The sequence below is a fragment of the Protopterus annectens genome, chromosome 17.part0 (assembly GCF_019279795.1).
Source record: "Protopterus annectens isolate FY-2018-M chromosome 17.part0, PAN1.0, whole genome shotgun sequence".
In the NCBI taxonomy this organism is placed as follows: domain Eukaryota; kingdom Metazoa; phylum Chordata; order Ceratodontiformes; family Protopteridae; genus Protopterus; species Protopterus annectens.
Window position 1 is genome coordinate 240123199 of NC_056751.1, and position 18045 is coordinate 240141243.

Here is an 18045-nt window from a genome sequence, read left to right on the forward strand (position 1 = left end):
GAGTAGCTGAGGTATATATTTTTTTCCCCGTCTGTCTAGTGCTCTAGAATCCCTTTCAGAGGGTACAGGATTTTTAGCAATAGAGGCCTTAACCCCTTTGGGACCCTGGGAAATGGTTTCTGGGTCAGCAACAGGGCTTTTATATAGGAATTTGTGAGAGTCAGGGACTCTGTAGTATCTGTCTGGTTTGGCTGGTGCAGGAGGCAGTGAATCTGAGTTAAGGCTACATTCTGAATAAACATCATCCACAATGTGTAACACTGGTGGAATAGCAAGTGGTCTGTGCTGGGGTAGTAAAAGGAACTCTCGGAGCCTTTTCTTAGAATCAGAGTAATCCTGGCCTTCCCAGTGGAAATGTTCCCTCATGGTATGTAAAGTTTCCCAAAAAGAGTAGTCTTCTGGGGGAGATGCTGAAGGAATAGACTCTTCAGCATCAGAGTCTTCATAAGGGGGAAAAGAATATTCCTGTTCTTCAGAAGAATCTGAGGAAATTGAAACCTGGTCAGAGGAAGCGTAGTCTCCTCCTGTCTAGGCCTTTTATTAGGAGGGGGATGGGAACCCCCGAATAGGGTAATTAAGTCTTCAGCCATCTTAAGCATCTGTTTCTTAGGCATGGGGCCTTGTACGGGAGACTGCTGTACAGTCTTCTTTGCTTTTAAAGGAGTTTTCAGCTTTGCATAGGATTTAATAGCGAGTGTAGTCTGTCTGAAGACACCTTTTGCAACTGAAGGGGTTTCAACTGCACCGGAATATCCTTCAGCCATGGAGTCGGAAGGGCCTAAAGATAAAGGTTGTGGAGGTCTAGCAATCTCCTCTTGGGAATTGGATGCCGCCTGGGGTTCTGAATCAGCGATCGTCAGGGGCTGCATAGGCACCTCACTGAAAATCGGAGAACCGGCGACTGGCCTAGCAGAGGCCTCGGAGTCTGGTTTGGGTCTGGGCTGCCTGTCCTTATCTTTGCGTTTTTTGTGCATTCCCGGTCGTCGGTTGCTCTGACGGCATGGTATAATTAAATTTCCTACCAAAATAATGTCAGGCGAAATCAAACCGACGTTTTATAGTTCGTTTGTTAAACCTAGCACAAAACAGACAACCTGTGACGTCGTGGTCTGGGCCTAGGCAAGGAATAAAATAAGAATGAAAGTCCTTATGAGGTATTTGCTTCCCACAAGAAATGCAATTGTTAACTTTTTCTGACATCGGACTGAGGCAAGAAAAGGTTCCCCAATGGGGTACTTAGCTTTATTGAAGACTTCGGTCTGAAATTCGATTTGAAAATCTCAGGAGTCGGCCGACCGGCACTTGCGAACTGCTTCTGCTTCGAGCACCGCATGGCAAGAAAGACTGAAGAAAATGGCGTCGGTTGCCTCTTATATACCCCTGGCGCACTGACGTCAGGGAAGAAGCGACAGCAACCGATGCCGGACCACGACTTTGGAACTCTGGCCGACTGTGGGACCGCCTGACGGCAGGATAACCCAAGTGTGATGACTGCAGCAGTGTAACATGATGAAAGTACAGTTTTGTACCTACCATAAATGTAGATGTCCGATAGGTATGCATCTGCAGTCATCACATATGCTTGTCCTGCCTCAGGCAGCCCTTCGGTCGGCTGGATTCCAAAGTCTGGGTCCGGCGTCGACTGATGTCGCCCCTTCCCCGACGTCACAGCGCCTGGGGTATAAAAGCATCAGCCGACGCCATCTTCCTCAGTTTTTCTTGCCCCAGATGCCAGGTGCCCTCTAGGAAGGCTAAATTTGGAGAAATGCAATAAAAATCCAAACATTTGCAAATATATATATATATATATATATATATATATATATATATATGTAAAAACAAATACACCATAATAGATCCCCCCAGCTAGCTAATAGAGGGGTAAACACCCTAGGAATACCACAGAGGGGAAGGAGGGAGGGTAAACCTGACTGCAGATGCATACCTATCGGACATCTACATTTATGGTAGGTACAAAACTGTACTATGTCCTTCAAGGATGCATCTGCAGTCATCACATATGGGTAGAATACCATAGCCAATCTGGGGGTGGAGGAACTAGGAAAAGGATGGTGTAGCTAAGATACCCTGCAGGACAGCCGTAGCAAAGCCTGCTCTGGATCTGGAATATAAAGGTAAATTGTAATGCTTGGCAAATGTATGCACGGAGCTCCATGTGGCAGCTTCTAAACTGTCCTTTGTAGCCACCCCTCTTAAGAAGGCTGTGGAGGTGGCTGTGGCTCTCGTAGAATGAGGTCTAATGTTAGCTGGTACAGACTTTCCATGAAATGAGTAACAAAAGCGAATGCAATGTCCTATCCATTTTGAAATAGTCTGTTTGGAAATTGCTTTTCCTTGAGTACCAGCAGCATATGCTGCCAGCAGCTGGTCAGTTTTTCTGAAACCTTTAGTTCTGTCCAAGTAGTAGCGCAACTGTCTGTGAATGTCCAGGGTGTGCAGCAGTTTCTCCCCTTTGTTTTGTGGATTTGGGAAGAAGGTAGGCAAGTGAATGGCTTGATTCAATGAAACCCTGGATACCACCTTTGGCATAAAAGTAGGATTAGTTCTTAATGAAACACTGTCCTGGTGAAAAATAATAAATGGCTGAACTGCCAATCAGGGCCTGCAATTCCGAAACCCTTCTTGCTGAGGTTATTGCCAGAAGGAAGGCAGTCTTCCATGAAAGGTACTGTAGATCTGCATTTGCTGCTGGTTCAAATGGAGGCAGTGTTAGTTTTTCCAACACATAGTTAAGGTCCCAAGCAGGTAGAGGTGGTTTTCGAGGAGGTTTGATGTTTTTGATTCCTCTTAGAAACTGTCTTAGGTGAGGATGAGAAAAGACAGGTGGGTCAGTATTGTACTCTGCTGAAATTGCTGAAGCATGAATCATAATAGAAGAGTAAGACAGACTGTTGTGAAACATTTCTGTCAAATATTCCAGGATATGTGCCATGTTCATCACTTTCGCATCTAGGCCCTTCGTGGTGTTCCAGATGAGAAATCTTTTCCATTTTGCTGAATATGCCTTTCTTGTGGAAGGGCGGCGAGCTTCCATAATAATATCCTTCACTCTCTGGGATAGTTTATCCTGAGGAGGAGTCAAGGTATTCTCCACGCTGTTAGTTGCAATGTTTTCAGGTTGGAATGTAGAGTTTTGTATCTGTGCTGTGTCAGTAGAAGTGGTCATAGAGGTAGAGGCCATGGTTTCGTACATGACATGCTCCTTAGCAGTGGGTACCAGTGCTGTCTTGGCCAGCCTGGAGCTATCAGAATCACTTTTGGCTGCTCTGCCCTGATCTTCAGTAACACCTTGGTCATTAATGGGATAGGCAGAAATGCATACACTGTCAGATTTCTCCAGCTGAAAGAGAGGGCGTCCACTTTCCATGCTTGTGGGTGGTATGTCCTTGAGCAGAATTTCTTCAGTTGATGATTGTGGGGGGAAGCAAATAGATCTATGTCCGGGCTCCCCCAAGATTGTGTTATCTGTTGGAAGATGTCTGGGTGCAGCATCCATTCATGCGCATCCATGATATTTCTGCTTAAGCTGTCCGCCAGTGTATTGTCTTTCCCTGGCACAAACTGAGCTTGTAGCTGTAATATTGAGTTTCAAGGAAAGATCCCATAGATTCATTGCCAGTCTGCAAAGAGGGTAGGAATGGGTACCTCCTTGCTTGTTTATGTACCACATAACTGTGGTGTTGTCTGTCCTTATTAGTAGGTGGCCTTGATGGAGAAAGAGTCTGAAGGCCTCGATTGCATGTATCACTGCTAGCATTTCTTTTTGATTTATGTGCATACGTAGCTCCTTTCATGACCATTGTCCTTGGATACCTCTGCCCTCCATGTGTGCTCCCCAACCTAGGTCTGAGGCGTCCGTTGTAATAGTTTGGGAGGTTTTTAGCTTTGTGAAGGGCAACCCTCTGTTGGACTGGCTGGCCTGAGCCCACCACAGAAATTCCTTGTGAAGGCATGGAATGAGTGGAATTAAAGTTTCCAAACTGTGAATGTGCTGAGTCCATAAACTCCTTAGGTACCACTGTAGTTTTCTCATATGTAGCCTTGATTGTGGAACCAAAAGAATACAGGATGCCATGTAACCCAGGGCCTGCAGGATTTTCCTTGCAGTCAGCTGAGTTTGTCTTGTCAGATTCTTGAAGTAATCCGGTAGCTGACTTTGTTTTTCTTCTGTGAGATAAGCCATTTGGGTGGTTGTATCTAGATCCGCACCCAGAAAGGTTATTCTTTGGGATGGAACAAGTCTTGATTTGTACATGTTGACTGTATATCCCAAGGCCTGTAGAAGATTGATGGCATAATTTAAATCCTTTATCAAAGTTTGTTGGTTGTCCGCTTGTATAAGGCAGTCGTCCAGATATGGGTAAATTTGAATCCCTTGGAGTCTGCAGTGTGCTATTACTGATGCCAGGCATTTCGTGAATACTCTGGGCGCAGTAGATAAGCCAAAGGGCAAAGCTGAGAATTGATAATGCTCTGACCCTGCAAGAAATCTGAGGTGTCTTCTGCAACTTTGTCTGATAGGGACATGCAGGTATGCCTCCTTGAGGTCTACAGTCACCAACCAAGACCCCTTGCCCAGCATGGGAAGGAGTTGCTGTAGAGTCAGCATTTTGAATTTTGGCACAATGAGATAAGTATTCAGTGCGGACAAGTCGAGAATTGGTCTCCGTTGATGCTCTTTTCTTGGAACAAGGAATAGCCTGCAGTAAAATCCTTGTCCTTGTTCTGAAATAGGAATTTTTTCTATGGCTTTCATTTGTAGTAAGATTGAGATTTGTTTCAAAGCCTCTGCCCTTTGATTTGGTGGCAGACCTGGCATGCCTTTTCTTTTTGGCAATGTGCGGAAATGGAACCTGTATCCGTTGTCTATTATTTGGAGTGTCCATTTGTCTCTTGTAATGCTGTGCCAATTTTTTGAGAATAAAGAAAGCTTTCCGCCCAAAGGTGCTTCTAATTGAGCCCTGGTTGGCGGGGTCAAAGCAAAGTCATTGAGATTGTCCTTGTGCAGCAGTTGCAGGCCCTGAACTGCCTGTCTGGATTGGAGGTTGCCACTGACGGCCTCTGTAGGAGCCCCTAGCTTGCCCTCTACCTCTGGCACGCCTGTTCCTGCTCCTTTGAAATCTTTCTGTGTCCGGAAAGGACCAATTCTTGGAAGGCCAATTTCTGCTGAATCTAGGCGGTTGGACTTTAAGAAAATCCTTAACTGTTTGTACAGATTTTGCCTTTTCTTCAAATTTCTTTAGGACTTCTTGAGCAGTGGAACCAAATAACTTTTGCTTTTCCAGTGGAGCATCCAAAAGCTTAGCTTTAACATGGTCTGGCAGAGATTGTTCCTTCAGCCAAGCATGCCTACGTATGACAACACCTGTCATTGCTGACCTACATGAAGCTTCCAATGCATCATAGCCACACTGTAAGAAATGGTTGCTAACCTGCTGGGAGTTATGAACCAGATCCTGAAGGGATTTACGGTCAAGGGGTTCAGTAGAAGACAGTTTCTTATGCATTTCTTCTAACAAATACTCTTGAGTACTGTATAATATGAAATTGACAATTTAATGCCCTCATAGCAAGAGTGGCAGAAGTATACACTTTTTTACCCCATCTCTCTAATGCCCTGGACTCCTTTGCAGAGGGGAGTGGGTTCTTAGTAGTAACAGCTGCAACCCCTTTAGGGCCCTGTGAAATAGTTTCAGGGTCAGCAGAGTGGGCTTTGTAAAGAAAATTATGTGTGTCCGGGACCCTGTAATACCTATCGGGCTTAACAGGGGCCGGAGGCAGAGTGTCAGGGGTCATACTAGAGTCAGAATACACATCATCAATGACATTTAAAACAGGAGGAATAGCCAAAGGTCTATGCTGAGGTAAATGAAGAAAAGTTCTTAGTCTTTTCCTGGAGTCAGAATATTCCTGGCCCTGCCATTTGAAATGCTCTCTCATAGTGTGAAGGGTCTCCCCAAAGGAAAGCTTTTCAGGAGGGGAGGCTGAGGGAATCGATTCCTCTGCATCCGAATCCTCATAGGCCGAATAAGCCTCCTCCTGGTAGTCTGAGTGATCCGAGCCAGCAGAGGCCTCCTCTGAGGAAAGGGGATCAGGGGGATCCACCCTGGGCCTTTTGTCTAGAGGAGGTTGGGAGCCCCCTGTCCGGATGGGGCTGAGAGCCCCTAATTAAAGAGATAAGATCCTCTGCTAAGGTTAGAATATGTGAACTAGAAGAGGGTCCCTGAGGAATAACCCTGGGAGGCATGGCTTTAGTGTGCTTTGCAGCTTTAGCCCTGGTGAAGGCCTTAATAGACATGGATGCAGGAGGCCTGGCTGCACCACGTGCTGGTGTAGCTTTGTCTACAGGAATGGTGTCGGAAGATTCCAATACACCAGTTTCTGAAGGCAATTCTGTAACCGACTTGGTAGGGGCCTCCGGGACCGAGGCTGTCGGTTGTATTAATTCAGGGTTCGGAAGTTCAAAGGACTCTGTTTCGACCGAGACACTCACAGTAGGCCTAGCCGCGGTTTCAGCCGAAACCACGGTCCGCGTGTGTCGGTCCTTGTCTTTCAGTTTCTTAATTAAATGAGATGTCGGGGTTTCAGATGACATTTTGTATGAAAAACTATCCCCAAAAAACTCTTCTGCGAACTCCGACCGACGTCTAAGAGTGCGTCGGTTGAAGGAAGCGCAGGCTGAACAGGCCGAGACGTCGTGGTCTGGGCCTAAGCAGGGGAGACAGTAAGAGTGGAAATCCTTATGAGGTATTTGTTTCCCACAAGTTAAACAATTATTAACTTTTTCTGACATCGGCTGAGGCAAGAAAGAGTCCCCAATGGGGTACTTAGCTTTTGAAGTCTTCGGATAGCGATTTTACTGGAGCTGGCCGACCGGCACTTGCGAACTGCTTCTGCTTCGGGCACCACGCGGCAAGAAAGACTGAGGAATCCGGCCGACCGAAGGGCTGCCTGAGGCAGGACAACCCATATGTGATGACTGCAGATGCATCCTTGAAGGACATCATCAGTATTTACTGATTTAGTACTATAGTTGTCTCTGTTACTGATTCAGCTGTGCTAAGTGTTCATTTTCCTTTTTCTTGTATGTACAGGATAATTGGCTGATAAATGTATTGTGCATGATTTATTAACCTGTTTCCAAACTAAGTTATGACACTGTGATGTGGTAACTGTTGAAGCACTCACAGACTGTAGCAGTAGCATCTTTTCTCCTGCTTTATCCACACTATCCTCAGACTTCTATCTTTTATACCCTCTTATCTCCTCATTGTTTCCTTTAACCTATCTTTGTCTCATTCTACTAGCTTTATCCTCTCTTTTTTTCTCTCTTCAGAGCACACTCAAGCAACTCTGTAGTTTGTGGCTAACATCCCAGTATAAGAAGGAATCAGTACTGTAAAACTAAACAAGAAAATACATTTTGAGCCTCAAGAGCAGGGTCAGCCCACCCAGACATTCTACTTGTGTATTTTATGAGAGTGAAGCTGCAATATTAGCAGTATTTCTTAGTACTTTTCAGTGTGCTAATAAAACTGACTGTTGTAGCCTTGTGCCCCCCCCCCCCAGCTAGTGCAGTAATCCTAACTGTCCAATAGACAGTATACATTTAATTCAGATCTCTGTGATTAAATTAACCATCAAGCAGCCCTCTCAGTGCTTTCTGCCTTAGTTTGTATCACTTGAGACCCACCTGTTTATTTGCATCTCTATACAGTCCCCTTCATTGCTAATATAGCTCCCTACTCTAATCTGTGCACAAACTGGCTACTAATAAGCAAATCAATGTGAAGACACACTCCCAATCTTAATAAACTTTGCTGTCTCTTCTCTCCTTCACTTTACAGGTAGAGCGTGAATTATAAGTACCCACTCTGAGGCCTTCACTGATAGATTTCCACTGATTGCCCCTCTGGTTTTGCTGGTTTCTTTGTATTCCACCTGGTTTACACCCCTTGTGCTATCCCCCTCCCCAATACTAAGTCTTTATTAGAATCCTGCTGAGCATGGAGCCATCTTTAAATTACTAGTCTCTCACTAGGACACAAGTGCTCTTCAGCAATTGAATTCTGCTTGCAGGTAAGCCATTAGACCTCAGGAATTTGTTTAAAGTGTTTAAATTTGTAAAGTAACACTTTTTGCTGCTCATTACTCTTGTCTTGGTGGGCTCTGCCCCACTCCGGTTGCCCTCGCTAATGCTAACACTCGGGCTCTGTTCGCTCCCCTGCCTTACCCCCAATTCCCTCCTGCCCCAACTACCTCTACATTTATAGTAATCACAATCACACCCACAGCACAACCTTACATCACCTCCACAAATCACATCTCAAGTCAGATCACATTACACCACACCAACTTGCTCCAACACAAAATGCTCCCAACCACTCTCATTCTCACTAGGCGTTACTTACATCACACTACACTACTTACCCATCCACATATAGTGCAACCCTATAATTCCTATCCAGACCTCCACCTACAACCAACTTAAACTTTATAACCATGACTATCATACAACTAAAGTCTAGTCTGTCTTCTCATAATTCTTTATAACTCCACAAGTTATCACTCTAGCAATATCCCTAAACTTAGTAGCATAACACTATGTTATGCACACTCACATACAGACACCGCACGTTATAGTATCTGTCCATAATTGTTCAACTACATAACAGATCAGTTCAGAACTAAACACATATGCTCTCATTCCTACTCCAAAAAAACACAGTACATTCTCACACATCACCAAACTAACACAAGGCTCACCATAAGTGGGGATATCCACCCCAACCCAGGCCCAAATCCATCCTGTCCAACACAATCTGCTCCAACGCAAATGTCAGAACATAACAACCCCACTATCTTCATCCCTGGGCAAATCAACAGCAGCAGCAAAACCAACCATCTTTTAATGCTAAATATTAATATGAGAAGTATCAAAAATAAAATACCTGAACTCCAGGACACAATAGCATACTACTCCCCAGATATAGTTGCTTTAACAGAAACCTGGCTAAATAAAAACATAGTTAACTCATTTCTCCCTACCGGCTACAATATCATTAGAAGAGAGAAACCACTTCATAAAGGGGGTGGAACTGCCTCACTGTGTAAGTCCAACTTAACTGTACGTCAATTACCAAACTCCTACCCTCCCCCAATAATTGGGACATACTTATCTCACAACTTCAACTTCACCCTAAAAAGGTCATCACCACAATTGTGATCTATATTCCACCTGGTAATACACCTGCTAGCCTTAAAGACCTCTTATCCTGGTTTTCTTCCACATACTCGCAAGAAACCCTTATTCTAAGGGATTTCAACCTAGATTGGTTCACCTGTATATCAGAACCACAAAGTAATCTAATAAATCTCCATGGCTACCAGCAGCTAGTCCAAATTCCAACTAGATATGATAAAAAAATCTAAAAGGGAATCCATCCCTGACTGGGTCCTAACAACCCCATATTGTACCCCCACACAGGCAGTCTCCCAGACACCTTAAGTGACCACAACATAACATAGCTCATACATAGTAGAACAAGCATATGCAAAACCACTAACTATAAATCCACTAGAAACAAAAAAAAATTCTCTCCTGAGGTCAATACTTTACTCCAACTGTGACTGGATCCCCCTAAGAACCCTCCCACTTGACCAGGCTGTAGCATATTTCAACAAAACTTTTCTACAACACCTAGACACTGTCGCTCTATTGCGCAAAATCAAGGTTAGAACCTCTACAAACTCCTGGCTCAGTAAAAAAATAAACAAATCCTCAAGTCCAGAGACACTGCCTGGCTTTACTATCAAAAAAACAAAGAAACACAAAGCCTAAGTACCAAGAACTGTGCAACCATGCAAAAAAATGCATTAGGCTGGACAAAAAAAATCCTACTACAAACTAAATACCAACACAACCCACAAAAATTTTGGAAAAATTTAAACCAGCTACTAAAATCCAACCAATAGGCTACCCCCAAACCAACCACCCCTGACACTAAAGTTCCATCGAAACACAATTCATCTCCCACTTTGTGAACTCTATTCTATCCTTAGTATCGCAGGACAGTTCCTACCTCACTATCCCCCCCAACAAAAACACTAATACAAGCTTTACCCTCAAAACAGTTTCCACCATTTCAATCAAAAGCATGCTCTCCAAACTAAAAACCTCATCAACAGCAGCCGACCTATTCCCCAGCTATTTCTTGAAACTCACAGCAGATGCTATTGCTATCTCAATCTCCACTCTCATAAACAGATCAGTCGTTGAAAACTATGTGCCCAAACTCTGGAAAATATCCTAAGTTACACCCACACAAAGGTGGGACCTCCACTGAAATTCACTACAGACCCATTGCTTTACTCCCCCCCCCCCCCCGGCCAAAATCCTAGAAAAAAGTATCCATACACAGGTGCTAAAATATCTCCTAGACAGCAACATCCTGTCACCTACTCAGCATAGCTTCAGACCTGCCCATAATACTCCTTACAGCCCTCTTCTACTTCACAGACACAGTAAACCATCTCAAAAACGAAGGCCTGCAGGTGTCAACACTTTTTCTGGATATGTCCAAGGTATTTGACACAGTCTCGCACCAAATCCTGCTAAACAAACTAAACTAATATCACCTATCAAATTCCACTCTTACCTGGTTCCAAAGCTACTTAACTGACAGGTACCAAGCTGTGAAATGAGAAAATTCTCTCTCTCCTCAGCTATCCATAACTATAGGAGTCCCACAGGGTTCTATATTAGGACCAGTACTATTCACAATCTTCACAAATGACCTCCATACCTCCACACAGCATGCATCTATTATTCAGTATGTAGATGCTACTACCTTAATCTGTGCTACACAAAACATTCCCGCCCTCCTGCAAACAACTCAACTAGCATTCTCCGATGTTGAAAACTACCTTACCAAAGCCCAACTTATCCTCAATCCAAACAAAACACAGCTTATGATTAACCAGTTCTAACAAAAACACTGATAGCAGTCAATTCACTATCTACTCCATAAATAATACTCCAATTGCTCCAGTGGCACAGGCTAAGCTATTGGGAATAACCATAGACTCCCACCTAAAATTTGATAGTCATCTCAACTTAACTATTAAAAAAGTACATGCCAAACTGGGATCACTCTACCATACCAAACCATTTCTTACCAACACAAGATCAGCCATTGCTCGCTCCCAAATTCTATCCACCCTACTCTATGCATCTCCCATTCTGACTAATCTCAACAAAACTGAACAAAGCAAAATGGAAGCCTGCTGTAACAGAATTGCCTGCTTTGCTGCAAATTGCTCATATAGAACTCATCACTGTACTGCTATGAGACAGCTCCACTGGCTTGAACTGCCCAACCTCCTAACCTACAATCAGCTCTGCCTCTGTCATTCTGTTACCTCCCCAATAAGTGTCCTGCCCTCAAAAACCAAGTACATCACTCAGCCAAAAGGCCTCTTAGATCATGAAGCAAACTACTACTACAAGTCATCAACAGCTACAATAGCTTTGGAGACCCACTATATAGTAGTTAAATGGCTAAAAAATGGAACTCTCTCCCCCCACTAGCATACAAAACACATTGCCCAAAGCCTCCTTTAAAAACATCATTAGGCAACATCTCAAGCAAAGTTGGCAGTGCCATGATTGCTCCCCAGGCTAGTGAAAGCAGATAAGGTACACATACTAAACCTAGAGTATTTGATAATAGTTTTCACTCTTACTCACAAACAATAGCTAACCTACAATGTATATACTGTACCTGTGTACTATATATGTATTTTACCCATGTTCCAAATTTCAGCTGTACACCACAAATCTATTACCTTTATTTTTAAACTAATATTTTCTTGTTTGTTCTCTCCTCTGTAACTGCTGATGTGCTGCATACCACTGTAAAAACAGGCCTATTGTAATTTGTGTCATGTATAAATACCTAACTGTATCTGTAATTTTTCTATGTGGAGGTTTTCTCCTCGGCCTCTGCTGAAAAAGGGCCTTTTTGGCTCAGACACCCCCGGCTAACAAATGTAAAATAAAATAAAATTAAATAAATATGCTATGGAGTCCCCTACAAGTTTATCAAAGTCAAAAAAGCCCAATATTTCCAGGTTTTCTTGTTCTGCCAATGTAATTAATTAATGCTTTGTAATACCACATTTATTCATCAATTTCTGCATTGCTGGTTTTCTTCCTGTTGATCTGCATCTCCCAAATCCAGCTGCTGGTTCACTTCCAACATACTCTTGGTTCTTCTAGTCAACTCTTTTTTTTTTTGTCACTCAAGCATTTTCCTTTGGAAAATTGTAAAAGGTTCCACTGGCACAGACTCTATACAGGCTTTATCATCAGAAGACTAAGCAGCAGAAACCCCTTCTCTTTGATAACTCATTTTTTGCTGGACAAGCTTCCTCCTAAGCATGTTCTGCATCAAAGAACGATTTTGAACCTCAGGGTAAAAATAGCTGGATACAGCAGCTTGAATCTCACCCTGTTTCTTGACATTCCCTGATTGCTGGAATAAATTTATTCCTCTTATGCCTGGTGTACAGTGAGTAATCACTTTCCACACTCACCCACTTTTAGTACCTTGTCCTTATGTCACAATTTTGTCAGAATCAACTCCTTCTGCTGGAAGGATTGCATTGTTACTATTAAATGTCTGGGCTGCTTTCTCATGGCCAGGTTTGGAGCATACGCTCAATGTGCTTGCAGTGAACTCCTGATGTGAAATACCAGTCCAGTTGTTTTATCTGTGCTTTCATAAAACTAATACAGCCTGTTCCTTCCAGTTTCTCTGGTACAGCAGTAAATTTCAAGTTTTCCTTAAGTGCTGTCCTCTAATTCTACCATTTTGTTTGAAGAATCTCTTACTGAGCTGCCTCATAACTCAGCCAGCCTTTTTTCATGTTAATTTCTGATTTTTGCAATTTTAATGACCTCAAACAAAACTCATCTGATTATCTGTTTAAAGCTTTTTCCATTTCTTCAAGCCTTTTATTTAAGTTGATATACTCAGTGTTTTATTTTAATCAGCTCTGAGCACACTGGCCTTTTTTTTTTCCTCTGGATACCCAGAAGTCTTACCATGCTCAAAATTTGGAGTTTGAACTGCTTTTTAACATCTGCAGGATTAACCCCAGTCAGTGTTTTCTCCTCACCTTTTGTGATTTTTTTTTTTTTTTAGAATTTCTTTTTTGCTGACATCCAGGCAGTGCAATTCCTAGCTGGCTACTGAAATTTACCCAAAAAGACAAATTCACTGGCTCTCTATTATGAGTTTCTATTTTCACACTGGGAAAGCAGAAATTAAACTTTTACTCAGTGTGCAACAATCATGGAAGTCCTCCATATCAGAAAAAGTGTTAAGCAAAAGTGCCTTTGCCCATCTGATAGAGAGCACTGGTTCTACTACTCCATGACCAAGCACATTTAACACCTAACAAATCATAATACATGTCTGTTACCACTTGAATTTCATTCTGTTCTCACTGAAAAAACTATCAAAGAGCAAGTCTCTGAAAAAAGTCAAATCTTAAAAATAATAATCTAAAATCATACTTCCAACAGAAAGATCAGACTGAATTTTAGGGGTACAACAAGCTCCCTGCAATGCCTGCTCATATGAATGAAAATCAAGGTCAAAGTAAGAGGGAACTAATTTTTCTTGCCTTAAAAAGAAGAGGCAAGGAAAAAGCACTAACAAGCTCCTTAGAAAATCTAATATTTCCTGTCCACAGACATGGAAGCAGGACACTGGATGTTTTTCTTACTATTCTTTGCTTTTCACTGGGACACTCCAATTCCTTAGTAAGCAGACTTGTCCCTGATTCAAGTATCCAATCCCAGCTGATGAAGGAACCTTCACTTGCCCCTTCCACTGAGACTAACAAGAGTGTTTCTCCCTTGCCTGAAGTGATTATCACCCAGTCTACAGTGGTTGCAGATACAACACCAAGAGAATCCGGGGAAAGGTGAGAGGTCTGAGGAACAATAACCAGCCACAGCAGAGTCACTCACCAGTGGCTAACGCAAAAGGGGAGCCAGCCTGGCACTCAGACTCCTTAACTTTTTCTAGTAGATGGGAAAAGTAAAACTGATGAGACCAGTGGTTGCTCCTTGGGTAAGTTGAGAATGAGACTTCAAAAACAGATAGAAGAGACTGAAGAAGTCTGCAAATGGTAAGGTATAAAACAACTGGTAATGAAGTAAACCAATGACAATCCACCACAAGCACATTATTCTACCCCAAATAAACTGTCAAAAAAAGATTTTTTTTTTAAATATAAAATGTGCTCATAAGCATGTACACACAAACTCTCCTTAAAAATGCATGACAGTCCTAAAAGCAATTAGTTTCCTAGGAAAACACTATTTCAGTCAGAAAAACACAAGCTTTCCTCAGAATAATTTCAGTGGAATGATTTCTCCAACAGGAGACGTATCTGCCCAGCTTTGAGGGATTGTTAGACAACTGACAGTGTCATGGTGCCTGCCAAAGGAGCACTGATCAAATAACAGACACTGAAGGGAGGAGACGTTGAGTCGACAGCTGCCAGCTGAAAGATCATATAACCCTGGGGTAAGGTAGTTTTCACTTTTTATATGGTCTTAGAGTTAGTATATTTAATTTAGCAGGGATTTGGTGATGCAGTCCCCCCACATATGGAGATGGAAGTTCTTCCCCTGCAAAAAATAGTTAAAGGTACTCCATTTGTCAATGTATTTTCTTCTGAAAGGTGGAGTACAAGGAAGAAAGACAGAGACACGCTATATTATTTGTTCTTTTCACCTTTAATCTCTTCTTACCTTCTGTTATTCAAATAACCTAAAAACATAACTATTCACACAATTAAAGTCAGATCTACTGGCACAGAGGGATAAAGATCTAACCATAACCCAGATGACTCAAGCTTCTCTAACAGCTCAGGCATACATTGGATCTTGAGCAGAGGAGGAGAGCAACATGCACATTTCTCCACATTAAATATCTTGATAGAGAAGCATCTGTCTACACAGGGGGCAGGGCCATTTGATTTCATAAAAACACAGGTGCATACGTACACAATGCAGTAAACCACGATAACTCTTAAGACACTCTGGACCTACAAAGGGGATGCTCCCACTCCTGGTGCACTCAACTCGCACCCCAGGACAGAGACTGACCAAATGGCTCTTGCGAACAAATATGTCTATACAATTCCAGGGACAGCAAGGAGTGACTACCTACAAGGGAAGTGGCCCAAAAAATATATATTTGCAAGCTCATATTTTTCAACATACATCACAGTTACAATGAACATCCTGGATTTTTCTTACCTCTACAGCATCCTTCAATGAGCCTGCTAGAAGGAAGAATGCTGCTGAGTGCTCAAAGCGTTGTTTTCCCAGCAACGAAAATGCATTCTTTAAAGCTGCCTTTCGCCACCTGTCTTCATTAAAGTTGTTTCCAAAAAACTCTGTCATCTTTGCACTTCCTTGAGACCTGTAATAAAAACATGATATGACTTCTCAATAGTACTTGTGCAGCAGCTGATAAAATATACTTACATTTTTTCTCTTCGTGTGCAGAAAGAAATCTTACTTTATTTCCTTTAGGTTTCATCTCTTGCATCTCTCACTGAAAGAAAATTTGGTAAACCACCATCTGCCAAATGGAGCCCTAGTATCTACCCTACTGCATGAATCAAAGTCACCAAAAATGATAAAGCCAATTCACTGGATTATTTCAAAAACAGAATTTAAACAAGCTCTGCGCAGTTTACCACACAATCTCCACATCCCTGGGTTTTCCCATTACTCTTAACTGTACAGACCATTGCCTCATATTTTTGGTCCATGCCTCATAAAAACTATGCTTTTTTGACAAATCAATGGGATGGTCTAAGGATCAAAGTCACTAAATAATGATACACATTTGAGTTTCAGACTTCGTACCCTTCAGAAAATGCATGCTAACAAATCCTGCTATTCTAGCAAATGTCTAAGTTTGTAAGAGTAATATTTAAAATGTCTCCCTGTTTTTGGGCCTCTGTCCCCCATGATGTCAGGCTTTGTCCAGATTTCTTATGCTAAGAATTTGAGAGGCATAGTTTTCCCAATGTTTATTATTACATCTTTATATGTTGCCTTGCCACCTGAATCCAGACATATGATTACCAAATGGCTTGCCATCTGTACTACCATGCATGTATAGAAAACGCAAAGTAAAATAAAACTTGTTAGTAATGAAATTAAAATACGAGAACCTCTACATGAGGCCTGCAGAAGCACAGCAAATGTAAAAACTTAACATTTTCAGCTAAGCTTAAGTCAGAATGCTCAAGCAGGATTTGTACAGCCTTGAATAAGCAAGTACAGCCTAGAGATGAAAATTATGAGACTGGGAACAAGGTGTACTACAAAAAGAGTGAAAGATTCCTGAAGTTGCCAGTGAGCAAGATGCCATGTTTGTCACTGTGAGATATGGAAGCTTGTGTGTTAATGTATACCATTCAACGTTCAGGAAGGTGAGAACATAATACCAATTGCTACTTGCCAACACTGCAGTGCAACACAATGAACATTTCTAAAAGGGTAGATACAGACTAATTTAAGGTCATATAACAAGACCAACAGTTCAATATTGTGCTGAACCCTTAATGTAGAAGCACCCTAGTGTTACCTATTTCATAAAGAGATACACTGGAGAGAAATTATCTGTGTATTTCCCTTCTAAGTTTCACAAACTCCTGCCAAAATGACCATATCTCTTTCTTAGCCAAGTCATGTTTTCCCAAGATGCAAAAAGAATTGAGCTCTCTACCTTAGTCAGCTGCTCCCTTAATCTTCAGGAATCTCTTCATGTCCCTTCCAATCATAATCCCAACATCCTAGTTAAAGTACTTTGTACATTTTTTTTAAAATCTGCCTCCTGTATGTTATATTCCCAATCATATGTTCTCAATTGCCTCTCTGTTCACCAGCACACATCCCATATTTGTTATTTAGATAAGAAAAAAAAACTGAAGTCTACTTTGGGTATAAAAATACATATACAAACTCTTCCTATTGTTTCTTTATCCATTTCCTTTTCACAATCTTTAATCACATCTTCTGATTGATCCTACACAATATTTTATATGTCCTACTACTCATTTCTTTTGTAACAGCGAATTCTTCTAGACACATCTAAAAACTTCACTTAAGCATTTCCCTATCCCTTTCTCTTTGCTTAAACCCTGTTAATCCCTGACGGTAAAGGAAGCCTCTACCCATCATCCACACCTACTCCCATCCCGCTCTTACGTTTCTATCCAGAATTATTCCCCATAAATACTTTGGTTTCTCTTAACTTCTTCCAGTAAATTCCAGCCCCTCTTGCCTATTTTCTATATCCCTGCTTGCAGGCATGCATACTGGTTACATCTCCTTTCGCCATTCCTGCACTGGCTTGGTTCAAAGAACCATTCAGCTATTTTAAGACTATAATACTCAACATGATTGTTTTTTCCTTAAGGACGTGCATCTAAAATCCTAGTCTTTCTATCTATGCCCCCCAACTTCATTATCATCCTTTACCACAATGATTTACAACTTATGAGCCTTAAATGAGTAGCTCTAAAATATACCTTCAAATCAGGCAACCCTAAACCAACTTGTTCTATAGGAAGAATCTGCCTAACCCACTTAATGTTTGCCTTCTTATTTTCCCAGATAAACTCCTGTATACAGCATTAAGGGGATTAAAAACATGTTCACGGTTTGGATTATACTATCCATAATCAAGAACTTCCACTTAATTTTTATACTATCTTTTACCAAGTTTATTCCCATATATCCTTAAGTCACCAAAACAGAATATTTTTAAATCCATAGACCTAAATACTTCATTTCATGTCTCCATAAGTATGGGTTACTGCTGAACCATCTCTTGCATGAGTACAAAGTCTACTGCAATAGCGTTTGTTTTATCTTCGTTTATTTTACATCCTGAAAAAAATCTGAAAATGCTCTGCGACACC

General features: G+C 41.8%; 1 protein-coding gene across 1 annotated transcript in view; it reads right to left on the minus strand.

Moving 5' to 3' along the window:
* The window catches only part of DMXL1 (Dmx like 1), a 2737735-nt gene that overhangs the window by 1556519 nt on the left and 1163171 nt on the right, over window positions 1-18045 (minus strand). Inside the window, exon 23 of the mRNA XM_044059165.1 lies at window positions 15362-15527. Within this exon, the coding sequence (XP_043915100.1) occupies window positions 15362-15527 (166 nt within the window). The remainder of the gene's footprint in view (window positions 1-15361; window positions 15528-18045) is intronic.